At 32.9% G+C, this 15,997-nt stretch overlaps 1 protein-coding gene and 1 pseudogene across 2 annotated transcripts; both read left to right on the top strand.

Moving 5' to 3' along the window:
• Window positions 1-381: 381 nt before the first annotated feature.
• On the top strand, window positions 382-14,836 carry LOC123702161 (aldo-keto reductase family 1 member B1-like). Of its 2 annotated transcripts, none has more exons than XM_045649835.1 (7): window positions 382-502; window positions 9,702-9,844; window positions 10,049-10,190; window positions 10,480-10,674; window positions 11,758-11,957; window positions 13,334-13,489; window positions 14,710-14,836. In XM_045649835.1, the coding sequence occupies exons 1-7, from the start codon at window positions 428-430 to the stop codon at window positions 14,753-14,755; spliced, it is 957 nt and encodes a 318-aa protein (XP_045505791.1). In that variant the 5' UTR covers window positions 382-427; the 3' UTR covers window positions 14,756-14,836. The 2 variants fall into 2 exon arrangements, with proteins under 2 accessions (XP_045505791.1, XP_045505792.1); XM_045649836.1 differs by lacking the exon at window positions 382-502 and adding an exon at window positions 6,636-6,829.
• Window positions 9,126-9,307, top strand: LOC123702592 (annotated as a pseudogene).
• Window positions 14,837-15,997: the final 1,161 nt, after the last annotated feature.

Raw genomic sequence — 15,997 nt, 5'->3', positions numbered from 1 at the left:
TTTTAAACTATTATTAGATATTACTAGACAAAATTTAAATGGAATTTGAAAATTACAGATTTCCTTTTTTGTCTAATTACCTAAATACTTCCTAAATATAATTTTATATAAAATAATCTTAAACTATTCTAAAACTGTTATCAAATTATTTCTTACACGGCAGGCTTAGAATAGTAATAAAATATTTTTTATACAATTTTATTAAAAACATTTAATCGTTAAATTAAACAATTTTATTATTTCCCATGTTATATAACATCCCAGCCGTGAAATCGATAAGTAAATAAAAATATCTTACATAATAAAACAGCCCATTAAATAAAATGAGATAACCCGAATACGTACCTAATAAAGATAATTTCAATTGATAACAAACCCGATTGAAGTTATTTCTCCTGTCAAACGCGCCGCAGACTGACGTGTGAAAATGGCGCCAAAAATTCCTGTTATTACTTTTAACAATGGAAAAACGATCCCTATCATGGGATTGGGAACATGGAAGGTGAGATTTTTTATCTTTTGTTTTTTTTTATGAAGAAATATCCAGTAATATCCATTTAAATATTTCATGAGTTAACTTTATAACAACATGAGGGAATAAAATGTTTTGACCACAGGTTTTGACAGATAAATTTTTAGGGTGATACTATACGAGCGGTTTTCCCGCCGCGGGAATCCGCTTCTGAACCGCACTAGTCACAATTTAATATGAAAGTTGTATGCTGCATACTACACTGCGCGGTTTCCCGTCGCGGTTCACAGGCGGGACAAATTCGACCGCCGCATGCAGCATCAAACACGGGCGGTTTCCCGCTACGTTACATCATTCGGCGCGGGACCTTGGCGCTCGCTCGTGATGATCAAATGAACAGAAAACAGCGATAAACCGCGTCCCGTGTAGTTTAATAGTCTGCGACAGCTTTGGCGAGCGGATTCCCGCGGCGGGAAAACCGCTCGTATAGTATCACCCTTACAGCTTTTCGTCTTCTTTTTCATGTAAAGTTGTGTCCGTAGTCAAATGGACAGTTTATCGAAATAATATACCTATCTTAGATTACAAAATAAAGTACAGATGGAGCATGACAACCGCCCGTCGCCCTTGTCAAAGAAAATACGAAATCAAAAACAAATACGTCGCTGCACCAGTGCTATAGCGCATATAGTGTCATGCAATACGTCAAAAAGGGTTTGCAATTTTAGTAAAAAAATGCCGTCTTGTGATAATAAAACGCTGTAAAATTTGTTCCCGAAAACAAAAAAAAAGATAAAACATCGTTTCACAGGTTTTCTGTAGATTATTTGGCTGATTTATTTCTTTAATACGAATAATAAATAAAAAGGAATACAAAACTTCAACGTATGTTGCCAGTATTTTGAAAATGAATTTGCCATTTTTATTGGTAAAACGGTAAAATGGTTAAAAGATCTTCAGGGTAATGCTGTTGGATTTTTCGATCGTGAATGTGATTATTTGTATGGTGCACTAAAGGTTCATGATAATTATTAGATTATTTTAATAAGCATAATACATTATTTTGTTACTTTTATAAAGCTTAAAAACGTCATAGTCGTTTTCGCTAGTGATTTAATTTGTGTGAACTCCATGATGGATATGATGAAAATAAAATGTCCCGTATTCTCGACTAAAAACTATCGCTATTCGTATTCATATATTATGAAAAATAAAAAATAATATAATTATTATAGTTAATATTGAATCTTTTTTTATGTAATTTATTTAATAAAAAATTGAATACAATTATTTTGTCCATATATAACTTTAGTAGGCAGGTACTTTATGTACTTAATAAAAGAATTTAAATAAAAATTAAAACTTGACTTCTCATTTATGTATATAGCCTACGTCACTACCGCCACTAACATAATAATTCAGATCATTGCAATGGAACCTCACCACTCAAAATCGGTCCAACGGTTTATACTGCAGGGCGTGTCAAAGAAATATTATACATACATACATAAACTCGAAAAACATAACCCTCTTTTTTCCGTAGTCGGGGAAAATATTTGGGAAATTTTTCAATATCTGGGAACATTACACGCACACAGAAGCACCGTGTACGTACAGTGCAGCGGTGAAATGACAGCACACATAGCTTTATTGAAAATGACGATAAATTATTCGGTTTAGTTCGGCAACGCTCCATCTGTCTTTTATTTTGTAATCTAAGATACCTATTATGATAACCATAAAAGTTAAAACCTATATTGTATCTAATTTGTTCCACTAGGTATAACAAAAAATATACTTACCTATGTACTTACTTACCAATTTCCGTTTTTTGTTATCGATTGGTTGCCTTGAAAACAGAGCTTGAAAACTATTCAAAAGCCCCTCAATAAGTAGGTAACAATAAAAATCCGTAACTTTTATGTTCATTTTATATGTAGGTACTTACCTATCTACATAAAAATAATATTATTCGTCAACGATAGTATTTACCAATTATCGTTCACAATATGTGTCTAAATAACCAACTAACTTGCCGGCGGACCTAGATCATGAGCAACGAAGGTCAAGTAGGTACTATACACAATATGGAATGTTATTATTGCTCATAGGTTAGGGCATATAGTTAAGTACTTAGGTACATTTTCCATAAATTATCGCTCCCATATGAGATTCTTCAATTAACGGATACTGTACTTACATAGGTTTGTACTTTATAATGGTATCTCCATAATGGTCTCATTTCGTTTTATGAAGTAAACTACCAGCTCAAGGCTAAAGTAAGGCTTTAAAAATTCAAAGTCAAGGTCAAAATTATTTATTTCGATTCAGATTCCAAAGAGGTAACGGATATATATTTATCCCACTTAAACTAAAAACAGCCTTTTAATTAATTATAATTTGTCTATTTCTGATATGTTCATAAGAATCCATTTATCAATTTAAACATAACCTTAAAATACCCGCATAAATTGATTGAGCCTCAAGGTCTGAGGAATTTACAATCTGTAATCAAATCTATGGATAAACTATAGAAGCAATTAAATAGTTGTACCTATGTACACAAAAATCCAAGTTTGTTGTCCCAGCATTATGATGCATAAGTATTATTAATACATAAGTGTTGAAGGCCATTTGTTAAGATTACAATAGTAATCCTGGATTCAACATTACGATGAATAAGAAATGAAATTACTCTGTGTGTAAGTTATTTTTTTACGCACACTACCTAGATTATGAAGAAACACGTAGGTATTTTTGTCGTTAATCTAAATAGAGAGGATGATATTCATAAGACACCCATTAGGTATGTAATATTGGTAAAGTTTTAAAGGATTGAAAAAAATATTTTTAAATAGGTACCTACCTACAGTTTTTGTCACCTTCACTATCACTACATAGTATAAAACAAAGTCGCTTTCTCTGTCCCTATGTCCCTTTGTATGCTTAAATCTTTAAAACTACGCAACGGATTTTGATGCGGTTTTTTCTTAGGTTTTTTTTAATAGAGAGGAAGGTTTTAGCGTAGTATATTATTATTAGTCTGTGGTTTTAGTATATAATTTATTATGTTTTAAACAAAGCGGGCGAAGCCGCGGGCGGTAAGCTAGTTCAAGATATTGTAAACATCGAAAATCTTTGCAAAATATACCTACTTACGTTGACCAACAGTCCCATTGAAGAGTCATAAAAACTTAATAAAGTGTATACTTACGGACTTACCTACGTTAGAAATTAAAGTAACTAACTATCTTATCTAAATATTTTCTAATGCGATTTGTTTTTTGCGGAATCGCATTAAGTATAATATTATTCTCAATTCTTTAAACTTTATTTAAAATCCCATCATTTCGTTTTCGTTCCACAAAAGAGGACGTTCGTTAAATATTCAAATTATTGTTGTGTCCTTACTGTTCTGTGTACTTTTTAAACCGTCCATAATTACCACGGAGGTGCTAATAAGTAGATTTTTAATTAATACTAGCGGTCCGCCCCGGCTTCGCCCGTGGTACATATTTACGTTTTCTCTACAAAAGTACCATCCTCGTACTTTAAAGAATACTAGCTGTCCGCCCGCGGCTTCGCCCGCGTTTTGAAAGAAAGAGTTTTCCCGTTCCCTCAATATGTAGAATTATTATCAAGCGTAAATTCCGCACACGTCCATCACGTAGGGAGCCGACCGCGCGAGTAAGCCGCGCGGCAAGTTTATTTCGTGATCTTAACCCCCCTCCCGTACCCCTGCCCGAGTGACGCCTACAACGCATAGCTAGCCGAATACAGTTTATTTTTTAATTTTTTTTTAACTCGTGATATCTTTTGAATGGATTGTCAGAATCGAATAATTCAAAAAGTAATATAAAGATATTGAAGCAGTCTTAAATAATACATCGTTTATTTTGATAAGGGTTAATACCAAGGTACAAATAAAGAGCTTTTTGTAGCGGTGGTATTTTAATTTCTTTTTTTCAATAAAAAAACGCTTATTGTGACATGACTGTAATAGTTAGAGATATGCTGCCGCTGATTTTTTGTAGATAATGGTGTGTTCTAAAAAAATGTAGTATATCATTTTGTTCTATCATCAATAGTTTTCGCAGCGCACGCGATGTAAGGTAGTTTTTTGATATTTTTTTCACACCTTGGATTACGTTATCGTAATTTTAGTAAGGATGCCTATTTTTTTTTGAAAATGAAATATAGCCTATGTCACTCAGAAATGATGTAGCTTTCCAACAGTGAAAGAATTTTTCAAATCTGCCAAGTAGTTTCGGAGCCTATTCAATTCATACAAACAAACAAACAAAAAATCAAACCTTTCCTCTTTATAATATTAGTATAGATAAAAAAAAAAGAATTTTATAAAGGTACGTATAAATATAGATTTTCTTAAGTTCAGTCTAGAATTTATATGACTGTAATATTTTTTTTAAGTTCTATTTTATTTTACTCTCAACTTTAATTTAAGTACTACTTATAGGAAAAATTCAGCTCAAATTTTACAACTTCTCTAGATAAGATCTGCCATAACCCCATGACTTGTGATAACTTATCTATGGCTAATTTATTACTTGTATCGGTTCGTGCGTGAAGTAACGCAAATAAAAAAAATAACAATTAGGCATATTAGGTATTATTATAATATTTATAATTGATGTAATAATTTATCTTTTACACACTTTTTTAAACACTTACATGTGATTTGAACTTTCTTATCGAATTCATGTAACTAACTATGTATTTATTTATTTTTCGATATAACGTAGGTACCAAGGTAGGTACATACCACAGTACATACTCCACGAAAAACCTCCGCACATCGCATAAAAATGTATTTTCAGCAATTTAAGTTATTAGAGTAACTCAAGCGAATTTGTACGGAACCCTTAGTATCACGATTCCGACTCGTATTTGACTCATTAAATTAAAAAAAGGCTCGATGGTGCGCTTATTGATAATGATAATTAATCGCTCATCTATAAGTTCTTTACTTGTATTATAGTGTTACTAGCTTTCCGCCCGCGTTTTCAAAGAAAAACCCGCATATTTCCCGTTTCCGTGGGATTTCCGGGATAAAACCTATCATATATTGTGTTAATCCAAGTTACCCTCTATATGTGTGCTAAATTTAATTGTAATCGGTTCAGTAGTGTTTGCGTGAAAGAGTAACAAACACACACACATCCTCACAAACTTTCACATTTATAATATTGTACTTAGTAAAAAAATAAATAAAAAAAAATTGTTTATTTCTTTTAAACAAGTTTTCATCTCGGGTTGGAGGTAAGTGCCTTCATTTAAGTGATAATTTCACTTGTGTTAGAAGGCGCTTCTCTTACTAGGCAGTAACAATTAAAAGAAAGCTTAAAAAATAAGGTAATACATAAAAATACTCTAAAAATTGGTAGAATGGATGTATATGTGGCTGTGTGTGTATGTGTGTGTGTGAGTGTGTGTGTGGGTGTATGTGTGTTCGCATGTTATTGTTTGTTTAATGTACAAGAATTAAACGACTCGAAACGACGACGAATGTAGTACGATGGGATAGGATATTATCATTTATCTATGACTGTGCTTTTATCAGTTGTTGAATGCCTCCTTGGGATGGTTAAGTATTGCGTTATCAATTAATAACCCTTGATTATAAATTATTGTTGTGATAATATTATTAATCTTGTTGTCTAGACTCCTATTGCAGATATGCATCGACTACAGCACTCAAGGATCACCTACATATTCAAAAGTCCTGAGATTTTAAGCGTGTTCAAAGAAGCAAACTAGCTCTTTCAGTTAGGTTTTAGTCCGAGATTTTAGTGCTGAATACAGATTCTTTTGATTATAATCACATTAAAATAGTATTAAAAACTACGAACTACTAGTAAAATTACGAACGTTTAAAAGTTGAACTACATTTCAAAAGCAGAAGTTACAGTATCTATTAGAAACATTTAATACAAATGTTTTACAGCTATTTAACTAATATGATTCTACAAGTATTGATAAACTTTTTGTTTGTTTATATTATAGATATTTTTTTTTATAAAATTAGAAATGTTACCAGTTGCAAATAACACAGGCTGTCGTCTTACTGTCAAAAGTTCTAAGACATTGTGTTGTCAAAGTCAAAATAAAAAAAAATAATTAAATTAATTGTTGCATTGTGAACGGTGGCCGGTGTTTTCAATTCTATGATCTATCTTTTATTAGGTAGTTATTATTCGCGCGGCTGGTAGTGTTACACGCCGGCTAAATTGAATTATTTATTCATTACTATAAGCGGTTATAATGGCAGATAAAGTGCCCTTAGTTAAATTAGAAAATGGTTATGATTGTCCTATTCTTGGGCTTGGGACATGGCAAGTAAGTAATTTATAATGTACATTATTTAATACCTTTTAAAATTATAATAATTCAAGTCTATTGCATGACTAATAATTTTTATTTTTTTCTATGCGCCCTTAGTAATTCAAGGGTAATAGTTAATAATTAGAATATGTGTCTGCTCTGTTCAATATAGGCCTTTTTTAAAATACAATAATATTATATACTACTAATATTATAAATGCGAAAGTTTGTGAGGATGTGTGTGTGTGTTACTCTTTCACGCAAATACTTCTGGAAGTAAAAGTTAATTTTTAATTTACAACAAGACCCGGTAACAATGTTTATTACACTCACTATTTATTAAATAACAAATTATACAATGGCCTATTAATTAATAAAATTTGCAATGAATAGCAGTATTAATTTTAACTTGTTGAATGTTTGCTACATATACTTTTTAGTCTATGATATAACTAATTACAATCTATACTTATATTATAAAGCTGAAGAGTTTGTTCGTTTGAACGCGCTAATTTGAAAAATTCTTTCGGTGTTAGATAGCTCATTTATCGAGGAAGGTTATTATAGGCTATTTATCATCAGGCTACTACTAACAGGAGTGGAGCCACGGGGGTGAAACCGCGCGATCAGCTAGTTAATAATACAGTTGTATACTTTTCCTAACAGTCATAATAGCTGTGGGACAAGTAGGTGATCAGCCTTCTGTGTCCTACCAGACCGAGACATTTTTTTTTCTTTGTTTCCACCGGGAATTGAACCCAGGACCCCTCGGTTCTACGCTCACGCGACAACCACTGTACCTAGGAGGCGGTCAACTTATTTGTACAAAACCTTAATTGTCATGAGTCCAATGCGTACTTAACCTACTTACTATCTACTTAGTATTAATTTATACTATAAAATTAAAAATATATATAAAATGTGCAATGTAATATGTATATTGACGCTAAAAATCCTCAATGATAACTAAATCAATATAAGAGGTAACAAGCTTAACATGTCTAGGATTGAAGCACAGATAACATATCTGTATACATAGTGTGTGCAGTATCTTTAAACAGATAATGATTATTTTGATAAGAAAATTCACACAGAACTGATGAACCATTTTAAATAAATGATACAGGAAAATGTAATTTCGCCAAATTTTTTTATCATATTTTGATTATAATCTTCGGTTTTTTAAAAGCATTATTTTTCCCATTTTTGCAATATTTTTCATGCTTTTTTTGGCCGTTGCATCTCCTCTCTGTTAACCTTTCTCCATAGTACCACAGTAAACAGACACAAACAATAGTGTAACTCTCTAAAAAAACGTTCGAAACCGCTAAGCTTACCCTTAGAAGTCTCGTCAATGCGTTTGTTTGTGTGTGTGTGTGTGTGTTCGTTTTAAAGCGAATTTCGCTACTGTATTGTGTTTATGATAACCCCTATACCTATGCTTAAATGGTCTTATACTAAAGAATTACAATACCAAACGATTAGGCCATGACACATTTAAAGTCGATACACTTGTTTAGCCGTTTAATTGTTAAACAGAGCGCAAAATTCACATTTCCTCAGTATAAGTTACTTGATTGATTTGTGTAACTGGATTTACAATTTAAGGCAATTAGAGCAAACTACATTGTTATGTTGTAAATTGAAGAATATCATCAATTATTTTATCGTTATAGCAACATAAGTTAAGCATTTTTTAATTGGCAAAATTTATATGTACACTAGCTTACCGCCCGCGGCTTCGCCCGTTTTGTCTAAAACCTAATAAATTATATACTAAAACCTTCCTCTTGGATCACTCTATCTATTAAAAAAAGCTGCATCAAAATCCTTTGCGTAGATAAGCATACAAAGGGACAGGGACAGAGAAAGCGACTTTATTTTATACTATTTAGTGAAGAAACATTACTTGGGTTAGCTCTGCTCTTATTGGATGAATAGCCTTCCTCGAGCTTTAACATACAGGGATTGTTACAAAACAAATGAGTAGTTCCAGAGATGAGCGCGTTCAGCCAAAAAACCAATTTCATGATAATATTATACACTAGCTGCTCCGCGCGGTTTCACCCCCGTGGCTCCACCCCTGTTGGTCGTAGCGTGATGATATATAGCCTATAACCTTCCTCGATAAATAGGCTATCTAACACCGAAAGAATTTTAATCGGACCAGTAGTTCCCGAGATTAGCACGTTCAAACAAACAAACAAACTCTTCAGCTTTATTGTATTAGTATAGATTAGTAGAGAACTAAATTAGTTCTCTCAGCTTACGCGGATTGACTCAGAAAAACTAATATTACTTGGAAAAGCGTTTTTCTTCTCGGCCTTTTGGCTAAGATCAAAGTGTAGTAGGTATCTGTTCTTTTCAGCTTAATATCTGAAAGTTCCCGCACAGCGGGACCAGTATATTTAAGGGTCGAATAGGTTTTGATTTAAATCGTAACAAACATATTCATATAATATATCCTTTTTAAGATATAATTATAGAGAAATAAATATGCAGAACAGAAGAACTACCATTTTATACGATTTTCTCAGTAAAGGTCAGAGAATTATCTCATGGAGACGAAATCTGATACACATTAAAGAAAGCCTAGTAATCTAATATTATATGAAGAGAAATCTAATGTGGGCCGTAGGCGCCGCTCTTGTTACCCGACTGCGGCATATACAGGGTGTCCCACTATTGGTATACTAAGCTCAAAGGAGGTAATATGCATGTATATTGGCGGGATTCGAACCCGCGTCTTCCGAGGTCGCCTTTCTTCTTAGGCGGGTGCAAATCCCGCCTCAATTTTTTTTCATTCTTTATAAAATTAAAAATGTATTAAAAATTCTATAAAACTACATACAATAAATATCAAATTAAAGGTAACATTCTATTTCAGTCGAAGCCCGGTGAAGTGACGCAAGCTGTGAAAGATGCCATCGACATTGGCTACCGGCACATCGACTGCGCGTTCGTTTACGGCAACGAGAAGGAGGTCGGTGAAGCTATCACTGCCAAAATCAACGAGGGGGTTGTTAAGAGGTGAGTTTAGTATACTAAACAGTTAAAATCATCATCATCATCAACTAATCAACTACAAATTATAAAAACACCATCTTTATCTTTATCAACATCATCACGCTAAGACCAATAGGAACGAAGCAATGCGGGTAAAACCGCGGGGCACAGCTAGTATATTATAGGTACTGAAACTATTTCACCAAATCAAGTTTCCATCACCCCCAGGGAGGATCTATTCATCACCTCCAAGCTATGGAACACCTTCCACCGACCCGACCTGGTGAAGGGAGCCTTACTGAAGACGCTCGAGAATCTCAATATCAAATATATTGACTTGTATTTGATCCACTGGCCTCAGGGTTATAAGGTAATATTATATACATGCTAGAAAAGCCCTTTTTTTAAAGACTTTTTTTTAAAAGCACATTTTTATAGTTTACTGATACATAGCATGAAAATTATTTCTGACCCATTTTTATACACTGTCACGAAGTCCTGCTTTATTTCATTTACTTATGCAAAATACAAGTTAACTTTAAAAAACATTCAATAAAAATAAAAAAAATAAACTTATTTGTTTGCTTCCACATACCACGATTTTTTCCCCACACACCACGATTTTTTACACCTTTTTTTCCCTTTTCCCCACATTCTAGGAGGGCGGGGAGCTTTTCCCCGCAGATGCGTCCGGCAAGATCCAGTTCTCTGACGTGGACTATGTGGACACTTGGCAAGCGTTGGAGCCCCTCGTTGGTGAGGGTCTCGTGAAAAGTATCGGAGTGTCGAACTTTAACTCTAAGCAAATTGAGAGATTGCTGAAAAGCGCGAAGATTAAGCCGGTTGTTAATCAGGTAAGTGGAAAAAGGGGGAATTTTGGGTGGGTTTTAGGTGGTAAAACAAGTGATAACTGCGTTAAAAACAACCGACTTCAAACTTGCACTTGCAAAATTTACAAATACCTACAGACAAAAATGCTTATAAAATAAAAACTACTGGGCCTATCCGAATAAAATTTTTATGGGACCAATTCGACACCATCCCGCATCGAACAAAAAAAGAATCACGTAAATCGGTTCAGAAACCTCGGAGTAATCGGTGTACATACATAAAAAAAATATATATATATACCGGCCGAATTGATAACCTCCTCCTTTTTTTTGAAGTCGGTTAATAAGAAAAACATGGGGTTGTTTCGTAAAAAATGTGTTTAGGCTAAAGGTGTTGGTTGAGAGATTGCTGAAAAGCGCGAAGATTAAGCCGGTTGTTAATCAGGTTAGTAGAAAGAAGGGGTTTTTTTCGGGGTTTGGTATAGATAAGTTTCACAAAAAAAATAGTTTGATTTATAAAAATAAATTTCTTTTTTTTTTCGCAAAAAAAAAACTACTATTTTGACAGGTGTTTTTTATTTTTTTAAACTGAACTTTTACTAGATTTTTAAGTGATAGAAACCTAAAGTTTATTTCATTGTATTGATATATTAATTACTGCCTTACAGCTAGTTATAACAATATGTAAAGACGGACGGAAGGACTTTTTCCCTTTATTTTCATTCATTTCTAATTTTCCAACTTTAATACCACCATTTTAATACATTGAGATAATATTACTACGTATGGAGGAGACACCACGAACAAAATCTGTGCGCCATTTTTTTTGCTCTAACTAAGTTTTAAAAATTATTATCTAGTTAGGTATTTACCGATGAAAGTTATTCCTTTGCACTTTTCCGTATTATTTGTGCAATATCGTAACACACACGAAGGCATATTTGATGCGTTTCACTTTAAAACAAATAAAAAATGAGCGTGCAGTTAAGCCATATGGCGTATGTTGAGCGGAACATAAGTGATGTAGGCGGTGTCGTCTCCATATGTATATCTCAATGTTTTAATTAAATTTATTGCCATTTATATCAAATTTCCACATTTTTACAGGTGGAATGTCACCCCTACCTGAACCAGCAGCGCCTAATCCAATTCTGCGAAGCCCGAGGCATCAAAATCACAGCCTACTCTCCCCTGGGGTCTCCGGACAGGCCCTGGGCGAAGCCCGAGGAGCCCCAACTCATGGAGGACCCCAAATTGAAGGCAATTGCATCGAGATTAGGCAAAACAGTTGCTCAAGTGTTGATTAGGTGTGTATAGAAATGAAAAAAAAAATTCGCTTAAAAAAAGTGTCAGAAGTGAAACTTCTTTGGCAAGATTAAAAAATACCACTTACTCCATGACGTGACGGTATTGCCATGACGCGACCTTAAATTTTACTCTCAAAAAGTTTCAATTCAAGAAAAATAACAGTTTACAATGAAAAGGCCACCATATGTTGAGTAAAACCGCGGGGCACAGCTAGTTTTATTATATTAGCTTTTCGCCCCCGGCTTCGTCCGCTTTGTCTAAAACCTAATAAATAATATACTTAAACATTCCTCTTCATACACTCTATCTATTAAAAAAAATCGCATCAAAATCCGTTGTGTAGTTTTAAAGATTTAAGCATACATAGGGACAGAGAAAGCGACTTTGTTTTATACTATGTAGTGATTTAACATTGTTAAGTAGGTTAGTGTGCGGCCTAATAAAGACAATGCTATTATAAACTATAGTCAATATAAGTTTCACCTAAATCTGCTAAGCCGTTTAAGGAAAGCAGGTTAAATAGTGACCTATAACATACAAACTTGTTAAGCCTCTTGTTAAATTGTATTATTGTATGTACTTAGTGGTTTGATAAATTTATTTTATACAAGCTGCGCTTCGCGGTTTCACCCGCATTGCTCCGCTCCTGTTGGTCTTAGCGTGATGATTTATTTATTTATTTGATACTAGCGGTCAGCCCCGGCTTCGCCCGTGGTACATATTTCGCAATAAAAAGTAGCCTATGTCCTTTCTCGGGTATCAAAATATTTCCATACCAAATTTCATGCAAATTGGTTCAGTAGTTTAGGCGTGATTGAGTAACAGACAGACAGACAGACAGAGTTACTTTCGCATTTATAATATTAGTTAGTATGGATATAGCCTACTAGTTTTCCGCCCGCGGCTTCGCCCGCGCATTCAAAGAAAAACCCGCATAGTTCCCGTTCCCGTGGGATTTCCGGGATTGCGTCATTTTTCCGGGATAAAAAGTAGCCTATGTCCTTTCTCGGATATCAAAATATCTCCATACCAAATTTCATGAAAATTGGTTCAGTAGTTTAGGCGTGATTAAGTAACAGACAGACAGACAGACAGAATTACTTTCGCATTTATAATATTAGTAGGGATAGCTAGATAAATGGGCTATCTAACACCAAAAGAATTTTTCAAATCGGACCAATAGTTCCCGAGATTAGCGCGTTCAAACAAACAAACAAACTCTTCATCTTTATAATATTAGTATAGATTTTAATGATTGACAATTTTTTCTTTAGTCAAAATATATTGATTTTACAATCTATCTTAGAATTTTATTTCTTTTTCTTTCTTAATTTTAAGTTACATAATATTTATAAATAATTTTTAATAATTCCAGATATCAAATAGACCGCGGAGTGATCGTGATCCCGAAGTCGGTGACGAAGAGTCGCATCGCTAGCAACTTCGCCGTTTTCGACTTCAAACTGTCTGAAGAAGACTTACAACTTATTAACTCTTTCGATTGCAATGGAAGATTCGTGCCCATGGCTGCGTAAGTATAAATAAATAAATAAATATTTCAGGACATATTTCACACACGGCACGATCTGATCCCATACTAAGCTTTCGCTTGTGTTATGGAAACCAGATGGCTGATAAACATACATATATAATTTTTAATGAATACTTATATAGATAATTGACACCCAGACATAGAAAACATCTGTGTTCATCACACAAATCACATCATCACATCACACAAATATTTGCCCCGGGTGGGAATCGAACCCACAACCTCTGGCTTGGAAGGCAGGGTTACTACTAACTAAGACAACCGGTCAGACAAATAATTATCATATCAGTATAAATAATTATTATATTATTTTGATTTTTAACACGCTTTTATTAGCTTCACCTGTATGTTTGTATGTAACAGACTTCTTTAGACTCGATTTTGACCCACTTTAACAGACAGATTTAATTCAACTTTTCTACATTTATCAAGGATCGATACAATACATACTGTACTATTTTTTTTGTCAATAATTTCATGAGTTTTAAGCGTATTTTTTAGTTTTTCTAAACTATATTTGTTTGCGTAAAGTATTGTGTTGATAATTTTAATTTTACATTTATTAGATTTCATTTTTCCCGATGAAATACCCCTATGTATGTACCTATGTATTTAAAAGTTTCAGTCTGCTCTGTACTATACCACAAATATAAAAGGTTTTTTAAAGGTTTAAAGACATTTATTCCCATTAAGACATTAAGTCACTTACATGAGAATCAGAATCAGTCCAATGATTTTGAAAGCATATCAGACAGACAGAATTCCTTTTCATACTTAACTCATATTAAAATCAATAATACTACAAGTGATAACTGCGTTAAAAACAACCGACTTCAAACTTGCACTTGCAAAATTTACAAATACCTACAGACAAAAATGCTCATAAAATAAAAACTACTGGGCCTATCCGAATAAAATTTTTATGGGACCAATTCGACACCATCCCGCATCGAACAAAAAAAGAATCACGTAAATCGGTTCAGAAACCTCGGAGTAATCGGTGTACATACATAAAAAAAAAAAAAATATACCGGCCGAATTGATAACCTCCTCCTTTTTTTTTTGAAGTCGGTTAAAAATGCTAAATATTATCTGACAACTTCTCATGTTAATAAATTTAAGGAGGCTAATTTGAATGCCATTATTTAATTTAAAATTAAAATCATAAATTAATTTTAAAATTTACTTTTTATTTTCAGATCCCTCGGCCACAAGTACCATCCATTTGAAAATGATGAATTCTAAGCTGTGCCTCAAGATATTATGTATTTACTTTGTAACCAATATTAATGTTTTTATCATACGAAATATATATTGTTAAACGTTTAACTGTGTTTTACTTTAAACCTTTTTTCTGTATTTTTATTTTAAGACTTAGGTCAATACAATTTTTTATTTGTTCATCAATAGTCGATAATGACCTAACAGTCACATTGTTTTTAATTTCTTAACATTTTTAATAGACTTTTTAACATTTTTAATGAAAAAGTTACGATGTTAGATGTTTATATAGAAAAAAATTTAAACTGTATTAGCGAAGATACAAATTATCTAAAAAATGAAATATGAAATTACCAGTCTGTGTTTGCATCATTTCAAATTTGAAATTATAGACACAGAATTTAACACACGTAGGGTAGGTACATTCTAATTATTGATAGTAGATGTTAAAAGGTTATCTGTCAGCTTCTACAACTTACTTCTACTGATCCTATTTCTGTCATAAAAGATTGATCAAGAGGGAGGAATCAGTCACTCGTATTTAATAAAATTTTGGTTACCGATTAATAATTTTGTGCAGCAAATAAATACAAAGATATTAAATGGCAGACTAGGCAAAATATAGTAATTCTAATCCCACCATAAACATAAATGTAAGCAGGTGAACTGAAAACTCGATTGTTTTATTTTCCCTTAGAGAACAACGTTTATTCCAAAATATGACTTTTTAATTAGAATAATAGAATTATTTTCACAAAGCAAAGAACTAATGACCGATCACATTTTTTGAAGTTAATTAAAAGTTAAACCGAAAAACATTAACGAAGTTAGCAATGCTCAGCTATGACAGCTGTTCCCAGTTGAATATTTCATAGGTCTTTCAATCCCTTTTTTAACACGCTTTAATTAGCTTCACCTGTATGTATGTAACCGACTCCTTCGGACAGATTTAATCCAAACTTTGTAAACTGTGACAATACAATCATTTTATGAATTTAAGCGTGTTTTTTATTTATCTTTTTAACTATATTCATTTACCTATTTGTTTTTTTAACAAAAGTTACATCTCCTTAGTAAAAGTAAGGGTCAAACACAAAAATAAAACAAACTTTTGAAACATACATCAGTTTAATCGAGTATAAAATTAAATTACAAAATACAAACTCGGCGTACACACAATAAATAACAAATAAACATCACTTTATAAACTTACAAAAATTATATTTAAAATTATTTAAATACAGCTGCTTTCGTATGCGAAAATAT

Source organism: Colias croceus, chromosome 23 (assembly GCF_905220415.1).
Source record: "Colias croceus chromosome 23, ilColCroc2.1".
Classification (NCBI taxonomy): domain Eukaryota; kingdom Metazoa; phylum Arthropoda; class Insecta; order Lepidoptera; family Pieridae; genus Colias; species Colias croceus.
This window is presented reverse-complemented; position numbering and strand designations above follow the sequence as displayed.